General features: G+C 40.6%; 1 protein-coding gene across 12 annotated transcripts in view; it reads right to left on the bottom strand.

The window, feature by feature from the left end:
• The window catches only part of NAA16 (N-alpha-acetyltransferase 16, NatA auxiliary subunit), a 64097-nt gene extending 49545 nt beyond the window's left edge, over positions 1-14552 (bottom strand). For 11 of the 12 annotated variants that reach the window (XR_006060906.2, XM_015098043.3, XM_027973514.2 and 8 more), the window contains exons 1-5: positions 14251-14552; positions 10221-10305; positions 8321-8425; positions 6483-6640; positions 4180-4314 (exon numbers count right to left, since the gene is read on the bottom strand). Coding sequence is in view for 11 of the 12 variants with exons in the window: in XM_015098043.3 (XP_014953529.3) it covers positions 4180-4314; positions 6483-6640; positions 8321-8425; positions 10221-10305; positions 14251-14304 (537 nt within the window). In the remaining variant the exon portion in view is untranslated. Of the gene's footprint in view, positions 1-4179; positions 4315-6482; positions 6641-8320; positions 8444-10220; positions 10306-14250 lie in introns of those variants that run through there. The other variant, XM_027973516.3, reaches the window with a different exon arrangement.
• Between the last annotated feature and the right edge of the window lie 602 nt (positions 14553-15154).

Genomic DNA, 15154 nt, shown 5'->3' with positions numbered 1-15154 from the left:
TAGCTAAAAGTAAAATCTACATGTATGTCCATCAAGTGTGTACAGTGTGGTATATCTCCAAAATGAAACAGTATATAGCACTGAAAAGGAATTAACCGCTAATACTACACACTCTAACACAGGTGAATCTCAAAAGTATTCTAAATAAAAGAATCTAAAGACAAAACACTACATTATGACTGTCTTTATTTGAAGTTTCCAAAAGAGGTCTAAGTATGTTCCTTAATGTTCTAACATATGGAGACCTTTGTCCTTCCACGTCTTCTCTGGACCAGACTCTGGACCACAAGGCAGGGACAGAAAGGTTAGGATAGAGGACAGTTACCATGAAAACTCTGTAATGAGAATTACTGGACAAATGAGAAGAGAAAAAACATTCACCACCCTAGCAGGTAAAATTACTTTGGCTAACAAACCCATCATGTTTTGGGTAATGTGTCAAAAGAGAAAGTTTTCATTAAGAAAATACAGAGGATGATGTCAGGAGAAATGGCAAAGTCTAAAAATTCACCTCTCCATAAGAGAAAGGAAAGAGCAGGTAAAAACTGTCAGAATCACGTTATTCAGAACTCTGAAAATTAACCAAATGCTTCCCTGATGGCTCACACGGCCAAGACTCCACATGTAACACAGGAGACCCAGGTCGTTCCCTGGGTCAGAAAGAGCCCCTGGAGACGGGAATGGCAACCCATTTCAGTATTCTTGCCTAGAAAATTCCACGGACAGAGAAGCTTTATGGGGTACAGTCCATGGTGTTGCAAAGTTGGACACAACTGAAAAATGACTATCACTTACAGCTATCTGGGGAGCTATTACTGAAGAAAAAAAGCTAGATCTTAAGACGACCAGTGAGTTTTATGTCATTTTAACTTGCCTTAGCTCTATCCCTGGTGGCTCAGACAGTAAAGCGTCTAACTACAATGGGGGAGACCTGGGTTCATTCCCTGGGTCGGGGAGATCCTTTGGAGGAGGAAATGGCAACCCACTCCAGTATTCTTGCCTAGAAAATCCCAAGGACGGAGGAACCTGGTAGGCTACAGTCCATGGGGTCACAAAGTGTCAGACATGACTGAGTGACTTCACTAGTCCTATCCAAAGCTCTCCAGCTACACAGTAGCCTTGAGAAATAAGCTTGTATTCCCGTAGCAGCTTGACAGTCACCCCTGAGAAAAGAATGAAGCTGGGGCTCTTTCAAAGCATCCTTCCCAAGAACTGTAATTAACTGACCTATCTCCTGGTTCACTGCAAGCCTCCAAATACAAGCCTAACTCAGAGTGTGCCCAGAGCAAAAAAAAAAAAAAAAAGCCTCAGGGGGCAGGGGAGAGCCTAAGTGCTCAACAAAACTGATCACAAGGGGACTTTCCTGGTGGTCCAGTGGTTAAGAACCCCCAGCCAATACAGGGGACACAGGTTTGACCCTTGGTCCGGGAGATTCCACAAGCCGCAGAGCAAACTAAGCCCGTCAACTACGACTCCTGAGCCCGCCTGCCCTAAAGCTCCACAAGAGAAGCCGCTGCAATGAGAATCCCACACACCACAACTAGAGTCGCCCCCGTTCGCCACAACTAGAGAATGCCCAGGCACAGCAATGAAGATTCAGTGCAACTAAAAAGAAAGAAAAAAGAAAAGTGATTAGAGGCATGTGTTTTATTTTCACAGTGCCTGAAAGATGGGTAACAATCAGGGCAGACAACAGACTACACAAAAGCCTTAAAGAAAAAGCTGGGAACTGTGATGTCCACAGGGGGCACTGAAGTCACACACATATAGAGCTATACACAGGTTCAAGAATTACCTGAGAAAATCCTAAGCTCTCGCTTCCTGCTGACCTTGAGACTGCACAAGTAAGAGGTGAAAGTTAAGGCAGAGCTGTAAACTGCCTTCAGTTCAGTTCAGTTGCTCAGTCGTGTCCAACTCTTTGTGACCCCATGAACTGCAGAACGCCTGGCCTCCCTGCCCATCACCAACTCCTGGAGTCCACCCAAACCCATGTCCCTTGAGTTGGTGATGCCATCCAACCATCTCATCCTCTGTCGTCCCCTTCTCCTCCTGCCCTCAATCTTTCCCAGCATCAGGGTCTTTTCAAATGAATCAGCTCTTCGCATCAGGTGGGTGAAGTATTGGAGTTTCAGCTTTAGCATCAGTCCTTCCAAGGAATATTTAGGACTGATTTCCTTTAGGATGGACTGGTTGGATCTGCTTGCAGTTCGAGGGACTCTCAAGAGTCTTCTCCAACACCACAGCTCAAAAGCATCAATTCTTCAGTGTTCAGCTTTCTTTATAGTCCAACTCTCACATCCATACATGAGTACTGGAAAAACCGTAGCTTTGACTAGACGGACTTTTGTTGGCAAAGTAATGTCCCTGCTTTTTAACATGCTGTCTAAGTTGTTCATAACTTTCCTTCCAAGGAGCAAGGGTCTTAATTTCATGGCTGCAGTCACATCTGCAGTGATTTTGGAGCCCCAAAAATAAAGTCTGTCACTGCTTCCACTGTTTCCCCATCTATTTGCTGTGAAGTGATGGGTAAACTGCCTGGCTGATGCTAAGGCATACACCAACACAGACAAATTTAACAATACTACTAGATCAACAAATCAACAAGTCTTTAGCGAGAATGACCAAGAAAGAAAGAAGGTTACAAAAATTGAGAATAAAAGGAAGACCATTACCACAAACTCTGCAAAAATTAAAAGGATTATAAGGGACTGTTAGGCAAAGTGGTATGCCAACAAATTAGATCACCTAGGTGAAATGGACTGACTCCCTAAAAGCACAAGCTGCTGAAACTGACTCGAGAACAGAAAATCTGAACAGACCAATATCAAATAAAAAGTAAATCATAATTACCAATAATCTTTCCATAAAGGAAAGCCCAGGACCAGATGCCATCACAGGTGAGTATTACCAGATGTTCACCTAAGAACTAACACCATCCTGCACAAAACACTTCCCAACTCATGCCTTGAGACCAGACAGACATCAAAAGAAAAGCACAGCTTAATATCTCTTATCCCAGTATCCCTCACTAATAAAGAAACACAAATTAAAATAATAATGAGATACACTTCTTCACAAGTAGAAAACTGGAAAAACTATTAGTCCAGAAGACTAATAAAGCTAACAGTAAGTATGTCCGTCCAGTAAGGACACAGGCAAATAATAACCATCAAATCTTGCTAGTGGGCATATAAATGAGTACAAGTACTTCAAATGGGGAAAACTGAAGACACACATCTGCAACTCTGCAATTCCAGTTTTACGTATTAATTGAAGAGGAACTCCCAAATATGGCTAATGAAACAGCAGAAAAGAATATTCACCATAGCACTCATTTCTAATAGACACGAAACAGTGTAGCTATGGAACACCAAACAGCGGTTTAAAATGGATAAACTAACCCTACGTGTATCAACACAGATGTACCTCTAGGATTTTAAAAACTGAGTATCATTCTTGTAAAATTTTAAATATACAAAATAACAGTCTGCAACTTTCAGGGACTTAACACATAAGGTAAACATGACTAGAAATGATCTATACCAATTTCACAATAGTGGCTACCTCTAGGGAGGGACATGGGAGGACTCTAGCTTTTCGCGAACATTTTAGTTCTTTAAAAAATAATTAAATCTGGAGCAATTATTGCAAAATGCTAACATCTTTTTTAATTTCTCTTGGGACACACACTATATTTTTGCATTTTTACTATTTTTCACTATTTTACTGTTTTATACTTTTTTCATTTTTCTATTTTTTACTATGCATAGTAAAATGTATTAACATGTTTATATATATAAAATGTATATATATATAAAAGCAACATATATTAAAGAAATTCCCACAGTCACAAAACTATTTTCAGTTTCATGTATTCTTTTATTCATCTGAATATTATTGAAATTATAGCATAAAAACATTTTTATATTGGGGATTCCTGGAAGTCCAGTGGTTTGGACTCTGCACTTCCACTGCAGAAGGCAGTGGAATCCCTGGTCAGGGAACTAAGACCCCGCATGATGCACGGCATGGCCAAAATAAAAGAATCCTACATTATAACTTTCTCCACTTATTTCAAAAAGTGTTCAATTTTCCCAAAGATCCTTGAGGGGTGGAGGCAACATAGAAGTCAACTGTTTTAGTCTGTAGAGGAAGGACATGTTGAAACGAACTTCTTACTTGCTGAGTCTGTCTAAATTCTTCCAGCAGTTTCAGTGCCATCTCGTAATCTTTCAGTAGATGGTGTGCAATAGCATAGCCAATCCAGGAAGCACGTTGTGTCGGGCGCAACTGAAGAAGCTGATATCTTGTCTCCTTTAAAAAAAAAATATTTTTTAAATTTTTTTCATTTTCTTAAGTCTCACTAAAATATAATCCACCAGTCTTAAGACAACATACGTTTAATTCCTTACTAATGAACTGAATGAACAAGTATCACTGAACGCCAGAATAAAACAAAAATACTAAGCTGGACAAAAAAAATTCATCTAGCATTTTCTGGAAGATGGTACAGAAAACCTCGAATGAACTTCTTGGCCCACCCAATACTTTCTATGTTCCTCATCTAAACTTAAACTCTAGAATACTCCGTAACGCTCACTGCAAGACTGTCACTGAAAAGCTGTCCTTGGAGTCAATGCTGTTGGGCTGCCTTATAAAATTACCTTTATATAACAAGAATGTCTTCTGGTAACTGAACACCTTAAAAGAGAGAATAAGATAGCTTTTAACGAAAGCAGAGTTTTCTGCATATTAAATTATTATATAAAATTAAGACCTTCTTACATTGTTATAACAGGCCCATAGACAGGCTGGACAGAGCCAGAGAAAACACTCAAACATCTGACTGGACTTTTCTAGCAGAAACACCACTGCTGCTACTCTTAAGACAGCTCAGTATCTGTGACATTAGGAAGAAAACACCAGAAATTCCACCTGGTTGCCAAGAAGAATCAAGACCAGCACACAATCTGCAGACCAGCACAAAATCTAACCTCCCTACACAGCTCTAGCTTCCTTGTAGTTCATATATATCTCCAGGTTTTAAGAAAGTGTAACTGCCTAGAGGAACAGGGTCTCATGAAAAACTCTAGCTGCAATGAGTTTTAAAAATGTAATGTTTAGCTTCTGTGACTGCCACTGGAATGTGAGCTAACCATCTACGCTATAGGCCATGAGGAGAACCATGATTAGATCTTTCTTTAAAAGAGGTATCTTTGACAAAACGATTGAGACAATATTCACGTCTAAGTGTCTGTTCCTTCTAGGAATATGGCATTAAGCTCTTATCAATCTCACCCCTTATTTCCACTGTTACTTCTCTGTCTTCCCCCTACTTCATTTAAGTCTGACTCAGTTTTCATCTCTCTGTCAAATCCTGCCATTATCCTGGGCAAATGCAACACTAACCACCCAATAACCCATCTTCTTGGAGCCAAGATTTCCTCCTCTTTAATGATCTCCATGCTGTTTCAGGGACCTACTCCCACCACTACACCCTAGACCTTACTGCCACCCAGAAATCATAAATTCAGGTATCTCACTCTGGCTACAGCTCCTGTGCTATCGACACTCTAACCTGGGACCTTGCCACCCTTGTTCCTAGATACCACCAGTACCTCCAGTTCCTGGAGTCCTTCACTTTTAACCACCCGCTCTTTTATCTGTATTTATTTCACAACCCCTCCTAGCAACCAGTCTCCTGCCAATATTGTTAATTTCTTTATTTCTAAAGATAAGTGATTTGAACTCTCACCAAACTTAGGCTGCTAAGTCCTAACCAAAAAAAAAAAAAAAAAAATCATATAACCTTGATGAATTAATTGGCGGCATTATTAAGTTCAGCAGAACCCTTGAAACTTCTGCAGAAGTCTAAGCATAGGGTAGAAGGACTTACACGGCAGCAGAAGGGCAAAAGGAAAAACGTTAATGAAAGAAGACTTACCTAAAGAGAGCTATTAAGTTTCGGTAGCCTCCTTCACATGAGCAGGGGGGAGAATTCCATTTTGAACATACTGAATTTAGGATACTAAGTGGGGTAAGCACCTGTAGATGCCCAGTAGAGTTGACAGTAATGGTCTGGGACTACATTTATGGCAATCGTTCTCACAATATCTTGTATTTTCTAACCCATAATAAAGCAAGCTAGTCAATCTCTACATTTAGATGTGTTATAAAATCTGTTTGCCAAATTTGTAAATATCAAGCCCACAAAGAATATGGTACAATATTAGCACACAGGAGATATTCTGTCTTTCATAATAAAAAGCATTAAATGAATAAACCAGTTACCCTCTTTGATCAATTTATGCAATTCTGCAACTATCACTGGAGGGGAGATCCCAAGTGACTTCCCCCTTCTACTATGGAATGCAATTAACGATCAAGTCTACGTGATGTTGAAGTTTACCTCATTCTGAACTCACATGCTTTTAAGTTACAGCTATCACAAAAACATGTACACTTAAGACTAAAATACTTACTCGATAACCTTCAAGGTCTCTCATTTGGATCTGCAACAGAGAGAGATCCCTCAAAATTTGCAGATTATCTTTATCTAACTTGAGGGCATTTCTGTAACATTTAATAGCTTCATCATATCTCTTATCAGAACGCTGCAAGAGTCCATAAACATGCCAACCTATTAAGTTAAGGAAGACATTCACAGATACTAGAATATACTATGCTACATATTTAACAGAAAGTTTACCTTAACAAAATAATATTTTGTTTCGGATTTACCCCTTAGAATGACCTGAGTAAAAGGGGGATAGTGAGGTGATAAAAGATGAAACCAGATCAGCCTTGATTGACAGTTGTTAAATTACTGAAGCCAGGTGATAGGCATATAGTTTCATTATTCTATTCTATTTTTGGACATGTCTGAAATTTTTCATAAAATTTTTTTTTAAGTAACCTTAGAAATTACTGGTAGGAATTCTTCACATTCCCTACCACCAGTCCCTTACTTTCCTACACCAGCATCTCAACATGCTCTTAATATCAAACACTGTGTATTAAAACAGAATATATACAAAAATTGCAATTATCTTTTAAGACAAGTATATATTCATTCAATCAACTACAAAACATGTTTTTAACTCACTAGTGATTAAAGACCACACAAAAAAGTAAGTTTTTATTTAATATAAATTAAAGTCTTAGTATATCTTGGAGCTACAGAAACTATCATACTTACACACCCTTCCTCTTCGCTCTGGGGTAAGCTCTGGGATAAAGAAATAAGTATTTAGTATTCTGAGAGAACCCTAAGCTAAATATGTAGGAAACACCATAAAGACTACTGATGTTCAATACTGGTCAAGAGCTAGATGATTTAAATGCAAAACAGTAACATAAAAGGGCAATGCGCAAATTCTGAATCAGTATACATACCAGCAAAACATAAATTAAAACAGTTCCAATGACCCATCCCTAAAGAATATTTTTGTTTTCTTACACACTGGGGTACTAGCCAAAGAAAAATATGTAAGTATCCAGTGAAGTAACAGCCAAGTCCTTGTGCAGCAGAAACCAAGTGGAAGAATCAATATGATAGTTATACTAAATAAAATCTATCTTACAAGTTCCTTCTGAATGTTCGTCTAAGATTTCTAAAGGAAAGTTTAAGGAACTTTTAAGGAACACAAAGTTTACAGGTAAGTCATTCGGGATGGGGAAACTATCACTCTGTTTATGGATATATATGAAAAAACCAATGGGTTTTAAGTCACATATAATTATGGAAGTTGGCTTCCCAAGTGGCGCAGCATTAAAGAATCCGCCTGCCAATTTAGGAGACTCAGGAGATGTGCTTTCAATCCCTGGCTCAGGAAGATCCCCTGGAGAAGAAAATGGCAACCCACTCCAAAAATGGCAACCCACTGCAGTATCCTTGCCTGGAAAATCCCCATGGACAGAGGAGCCTGGTGGGCTACAGTCCATGGGGTCACAAAGAGTCGGACACAACTGAGTGAGTGCGCGCACGCGCGCGCGCGCACACACACACACACACACACACACGCACGCAATTACCAAAATTACTTTACTCTTACAATAAGTACAACTGCAGCAAATATAGAGTGCATAAGGATTCTTCTTAAAATCTTCCAATAAACAAAAAGCAAACAGTAGGGAACAGATGAAACTAATATTAAAAATGTTGATAATATTGAAGCTAGACAATAGGTACATAGACTTCATTAAACTCACTCTTTCTTACAGCTTTAAATTTTTCCATAGAAGTTTTTTGAGTTAGAAATACTAGTAAACGGAAAACAATAAACGAAATTAGAACTACTCAACTACTACAAAAGGATACAGACATGACTCTTCACATTGTTACGAAGTCCTTTACGAACAAATTCATATGCTTCTTCTTTTTTTCCTAAACAGTTCAACGTTAATCCTTTCATAGCCAAAGTCTCTGAAAAACATTTTCAACCTGTATTTACCCATGAAAGATTCAAATTATTCTCTTAGCAATATTGTAATATATGAGATCTACAAATGAGTACAATATCCATCCTTTAAATCCTATAGTTAGAAGAACTTCTCTCCAAATAAAAAAGTAAAAATATATTTATATATCTGCTTAAAGTTTAGCCTATCCTTTTCTCAAATTCCTTAGGCTGGAACTAAGTTGGTAAAAAGCTTTCTGCCTTTCTGAAGATTCTATAAAGGAAGTTAAGATTATTCTGCTGAAAAAAGGTAACACAGCACGGGCCTGAGTCCTGTTGAGTTAAATCTACTGTAGCCGACCTCACCTTTCACCTGAAGTCAATTCTACTAAGAATCTAACAATCTGATTTATACTGCACAAAATCACTCAATCTACCTTAAAGTGATGTACACAATGTAAAAGTCACCCTACTCAATACTGGACCAGACTTCATTTTTGGTTGTTAAGTTTATTCCAACAAAGTCCACTTAGGCTAATTAACATCAGCTTGCACTTGAAATGTGCAACACTGGACTGTGCGAGTGGTAACTAACCCAAGAATATGTTTAAGGTAGTTAGTGGAAGATTATTTGGAATGAAATAATTCTCTCAATAATCCACAAGACCGAATTACAAAAGAAAAATGGTTTCCAAGCTGATCTCTGTGGATTCTGGTTTTCAGAATACGGTGATCCAACAGTTCAGGCTCCTATGATCAAACATCTTATTTTATCTGTTTTGACGTAACGAATTTCCCCAGAAGCTCCCATTTGGATAAAGGCCTGGAGAAACCCATGGACAGAGGAGCAGGCTCCAGTCGACAGGCTCACAAAGAGTTGGACACAACTGAGCAACTAACACACTACTCTATTGCTAAATAGCTTGAAAATAAGCTTTAATTTCTAAAATGCTATGAAACAAAAGACTTCTTTCCAATTCCTTCAAAGAATGCTTTAAGCATTATTAGAAACTGAGTAGGGCCAGGCTCATGCATTGGAGAAGGAAATGGCAACCCACTCCAGTGTTCTTGCCTGGAGAATTCCAGAGACGGGGGAGCCTGGTGGGCTGCCGTCTATGGGGTCGCACAGAGTCGGACACGACTGAAGCGACGTAGCAGCAGCAGGGCCAGGCTATTTTTCTAAAAGAGATGGTCTCGAGAATTACTCAAGGCTAATACTGGAGACCCAGTTGGCTTTCCTCTGCTATAGGACCATAACTTCCATGTCTAACCTGATTCATCCTTTTACCAAGCACTGGGCACCAGTGAAAAAGGATTAGACAGGAAAACACAGACTTAACCGACATCAGTGCTAGAAGAACCAAGATAATCCAAATGTCAATCAGTAGTATCCTATTTACATATGAAGATCAGCAGATATATTAACTATACATCTACCAAAAAATAAAATGCATGTGATTGTATCTTCATTCTACTTTGGTGTTGCAAATACTGTCCTAATTTTATACATAAGAAATCAAAGGCTAAGTCCTACTCATAGCAACAAATGGTATCAGGTCTATAAAAGTAGAGGTTTATATGCCACTTATTTACCAACAGATCAACTATTTCTCATCTATTAATAAAAGTCTATAAATATATCTAAGCATATTGAAGGAAATAATCTAGAATAATAATGATATGAGGTATAATTCAAAAAGTTAAACACGTATGGATTCTAAGAGGCCATGGAAAGTGGGAAGTATTCTTCTTTCACGGTTAGAAATCCTTTCCATCTGATTGTGGAATTAGATTTTCTCAAAGGAATCTCACAGGTGATACCTCCATGTTCAGCAAATTTCGGATTTGAAAGAATCATCTTGCAAAATTTGAGGCCATTTTTGTATTGCTTCTGTTCATAACATTTCTGAAAAAGAAAAGAAAAATTATTATACAAAATGAATACACATGGAAATAACTTTTCATTGCATTATATAAATTTTAAATTCAAGATTCAAAGTTAGGTTTAAAACATACGTAATGGAAAGGTTTTATACCAACTTATATCACTTATAACATGAAGTGTACCTCTGTTACCTACTAGTACTGAGTATTTTCACTTTTACAGAAAATAAAGAAAAAAGTGGGACTTCCCTGGTGGTCCAGAGGCTAAGACTCCCAAAGCAGGAGCCCAGATTCAACCCCTGGTCAGGGAACTAGAGCCCACAGGCTGCGACTGAGAGTGTGCATGCTGCAACTAAAACCTGGTGCAGATAAATAAATATTTGAAAATAAAGATACTTTAAAAAAAAACCCTTATTGTCAATCAATACACTGCTATAGCTTTCTTTTATTCAAAATCCAAAAGCAAAAACATATGTGATCATAAAGAAAAATACTAGAAACAGCATTAAAAACCTTTGCTATTTCAAGAATGGAACCAAAGCATATACACAATACTGCTATTTATTGAGCAACTAATGTTTGTCGGTACAAAACTTGTTATGACTCATGACAATTCTTTAAGGTAGGTGTCATCATCTCCACTTCACAGATGGAAAAACTTAAAAGTTCATTAAATCTGTTTATAAGTGGGTCAGCCTAGTTGCAAACTCTGGGTTGACTTCAAAGACAATGGTCTTTCCATCAATTACTCTAACATAAATGTAAGCAACCTCTTTATTCCTAAATGCCACCAGCCAGGCTAAGTAACCATGCCTGGCCTCCACAGTCATTAACTATGAGAACACTTTATCTTTAATCAACCTCTCACTTGTGGTTATAGGTTATTTTCCCTAGTACTCAGCATGCCAAGCTCATCCCCACCTCAAGGCCTCTGCAACTGTGTTCCTTCTACCCTCTGAAATGTTGTCCTTCCCCAGACCTTCCCATGTCTGGTTCCTTATGATCAAGTTTTCCACATCATCCACCTGACCACTCTAACACTGCCAGCCTCTTACTGCACCTCTCCACACACACATACACACTCTACCATATTGCTCTGTTTTCTACACAGTGCTACCATTTCCTGACATTATTACTTATTTGCTTTTCCTTAGTGTCTGGCTTTCTCATCATATTGTAGGCTCCATGAGAACAGGGATCCTGCCTGTTTTAAGCACGGCTGTATCCTCAGATTCTAGACAATTAAGCACTGCTCAACACAGTCAATGTGTACAGTCTTCTAAGTTCAAAACAAAACATGACCAGCAAAGGAGAAGAAAGAGATTAATTCTTGCCAACATGGGTGGCATCTGGAGGGGAAACATATAAAAGTATTCATAGAAAAAAAAAGTCTTTGAAGCTTATTGATGGCCTCTGGGGAAGAGACCTTAGTGGCTGGGGAGACAGGACAGGAAAACTTTCAATTCTGAATCATGCTAGTATATTATCCATTCCAAAAATATTTTAACATAAAAATTAAAAAAAATAATCTGAATCTAGTCACAGGAGTTCATCTGACAAAGACAAGAAGAAAAAAACAAGCAGAAGGAACTACTGGGGAAGAGGAAAAAGAGAGAAATACATTGTTTTTTTCTGCCTTACCAAGTGATCTGGAAGTAATAATATCATACTACCAACAACAGGAATAATAATAGTTAATACTTCCTGGAAGCATTTACCATGTGACAGGTGCTTTTCTCATTTACTCTTTACTTAAACCCCAAGGAAAGCCTATGGGATACATGTAATCTCCATTTAGATGGAGACTGAGGCATAGTTACTGAGTTTACACAGCTGGTGTCAGAGCCACAATTCAAACCCAGGTAGTCATCTCCAGTACCCAAGTACTCAGGTTATAGGAAAGTCTTATTAAGTTCAATAAGGAATCTATACTTAGTAGAAAAAACAGATTGTAGTTTCAACTTGGCTACTAACCAGACAGAGAACCTTAGACTGTCATTTACTATTCCTGGGTTTGATTGTCTCCTCTGTAAAAGAGGGCATGAAGTAGTTCCAAAATTCAACAAAACATAATGGTAACAGCCAGTTTGGGGAAATAAGATAGGCAGGAACAAGTCATGCAAACCATGTTGATAAGCAACCTGGTAAACTTTTATGGATGTTTATATACAATGAAAATTAGCATTTAAAAGTTACTGTTGGTGGCAAAGCACTTTGGTGCACAATCAAACTAAAAACTAATTCTATGATAGGCTTCTGAAAACTATGGAATTTGTCACAGCCAAGTTTTACCCACACTGACTGCAATTTGAGATGATAAAATAATTCATTTTGCAGCCTGTAAGCTTATTAAAAAAGTACATACTCACTCAGAAAAAATGCTCAGCATTTCCCAATTTGGGGGGGCAGGGAGGGGGGGAATAAAGTGAACTCTGCAACAGTTTTAACTTTTTTTTAACTAGAATAAAATAAACTAGTTGCTTTTCATTATGCTCTTGATAACATGATTTGAACTAGAAAATATTCACAGACAAAAAAGCGTTCTGTCATCTTTCATGTACAATGCAAATATACTGAAATCCAACTAGCAATTTATATAGATGATTTTTCACTGACATGTTTCAGCTTCCTTAAACGAAAAAAAATAACAATAACAAATCAGCCGACCTGAAAGGGGCAAAAAATTCACTTCTCCAACTCCACATTGCAAAAAAGAAAAAGATATAAGAAAAATGAAAGTAAAATAAAGAAAAAATACAGGCAAAGTAGAAAGAAGCATTTTGCCACAATTAGGTTTTTACACTCATTTCGCATTATCTGCTCAACACTAGCTCAGGTCAGCTCAGCCGCTCAGTCGTGTCTGACTCTCTTTGCGACCCCATGGACTGCAGCATGCCAGGCCTCCCTGTCCATCACCAAGTCGCAGAGTTTACTCAAACTCATGTCCATTGAGTCGGTGATGCCATCCAGCCATCTCATCCTCTGTCGTCCCCTTCTCCTCCTGCCTTCAATCTTTCCCAGCATCAAGGTCTTTTCAAATGAGTCAGCTCTTCGCATCAGGTGGCCAAACTATTGAAGTTTCAGCTCAACACTAAGCACCATATAAAATTAAGATTTAACATTTTCACCGCATTTTCCACGTTGCTCCCCAGGTTTCTTTCTGCTAGGAAACAAAGTGAATGCTCCCTTAAGTGCTACGCCGGCCTACCCCAAGAAACTTTCATCACTTAGCTCATCGCAGGGCCAGTAGGAGTTAAATGCAATCCAAGTTCCCTGTGACAACCCAGAATGGTGGGATTGGGCTGGGGGTAGAGGTTGAAGAGGGAGGGGGCATACTTATGACTGATTTACGTTGCTATATAAAAGAAACCAACACAACATTATAAAGCAATTATTCTACAATTAAAAGTAAAAACACTTTTTTTTCAAAGCAATCAACAGTTGTGCTCGAATTTATAACTTAAAAACGGCAGCTCCAGTCACTAACTTCTCAAACAGAGGGTAAACACTGAGCACCAAAGGAAGACAAACCTCTCTACCAAAGGGAGGGCCGGTCTCCGTCCCAAGTTTTAGCTCCTGGGAACCGGTATAAACCAGATCCCACCCCGCCAGAGCTCCCTCCTTCACGGGTGTCAGCGCGCGCCGTGCAACCGATTCCACACGGAGCAGCGAACCAGCACACCCGGGCGCGGGGGTGACGGCGGAAGGTAACCGCGGACGACTAGGGGCGAGGAGCCGGCGCCAGGCGCCGCAGCACGCGCGGGCCGCGCCCCGCGCCCGGGCCCAGGGCGACCGCGGCGGGAAGTTCCTGGAAGGACCGTCCACAGAGAGACGACAGCGGGGACGCAGCCCGGCGAGGCGGGCGTGCGGGTTTCCACAAAAACAAAGAACCCGAGGGCGGGCGGGGCGACTCGGCCCCGCCGCGCCAAGCCCGGGGCCGCCGGCGGCGCGCTCCGCGGCCACTCACCAAGATGCGTTTGAAGAGGTTGTTCTCCTTGGGTGGCAGCTGCACGTTGGGCATGGCGGCCGGCTGGGCAGGCTGGGTGCCCCCCGCGCACCGCCTTGCGGGACGGGCACCAGGGCAAGCCGCGGCTGAGAATCGGGCTGCGAGCCCCGGATCAGCTCATTGGCCGAGAGCTGGGGCTGGGCGGGTCGGGCAGGGCTGCTGGCCGGGGCTGACAGAGCAATGAGGAAGGCGGTGCGGACGGGACGCCGCGGCCGCAAGCCCAGGCTTGGGACCCGCGGCGCGAGTCCCGCGCACGGCAAGATGGCGGTCGAGGCCCGCCCCCCTCGAGCGTGGCGGCGCGCGCATGCGCCCGCGGCAAGTACCCGCGGGGCGTGTGGGAGGCGGCTCCTCAGGCACCTGTTTCGCGGGCACGCTGTAGGAGTCCCGCGCTGGCGCAGCTCACGGGTCGCTGGTTTGTGTTGTGCTCTGCCTGTGAGGCTTTGGGCCTTATGTTTGTGTGTGTGTGTTTGTGTTTTTCTGACCAGTGAGGAATTTAAACAGCCCTCGACTCAGTATTTGGGTGTAGGGCGAACTTGTTTTCCGTCTTTTTCCTCCTCCACTGGACTCGAAGACAAGCCTTTTCTGTGTAGACCAAATATTCACAACGTATGTGAGGTCACTGCACAGGACTTGAAATGGGCTGATGTGAAAGCACATTTGAAATGTCGAAGAAAAATACTCTCAACAGTATAGAACACCTAACACTGTCAGTGAGAATGATGGTGATGTCATGGAGGCCGTTGATTCTCCAGGTCTACCTGGGCTTTCTCCTCAGCTCCTTCTCCTTTGTACAATGCCTATGATAATGGGAGAAACAAGATTCAAACCCAGGGTCTTCCAACTCAGGGGTATTTTTCTGCCATAT

Source organism: Ovis aries, chromosome 10 (assembly GCF_016772045.2).
Source record: "Ovis aries strain OAR_USU_Benz2616 breed Rambouillet chromosome 10, ARS-UI_Ramb_v3.0, whole genome shotgun sequence".
NCBI classification, from domain to species: domain Eukaryota; kingdom Metazoa; phylum Chordata; class Mammalia; order Artiodactyla; family Bovidae; genus Ovis; species Ovis aries.
The sequence above is the reverse complement of the archived record's forward strand: the minus strand, read 5'-3'. Positions and strand labels throughout refer to the sequence as shown.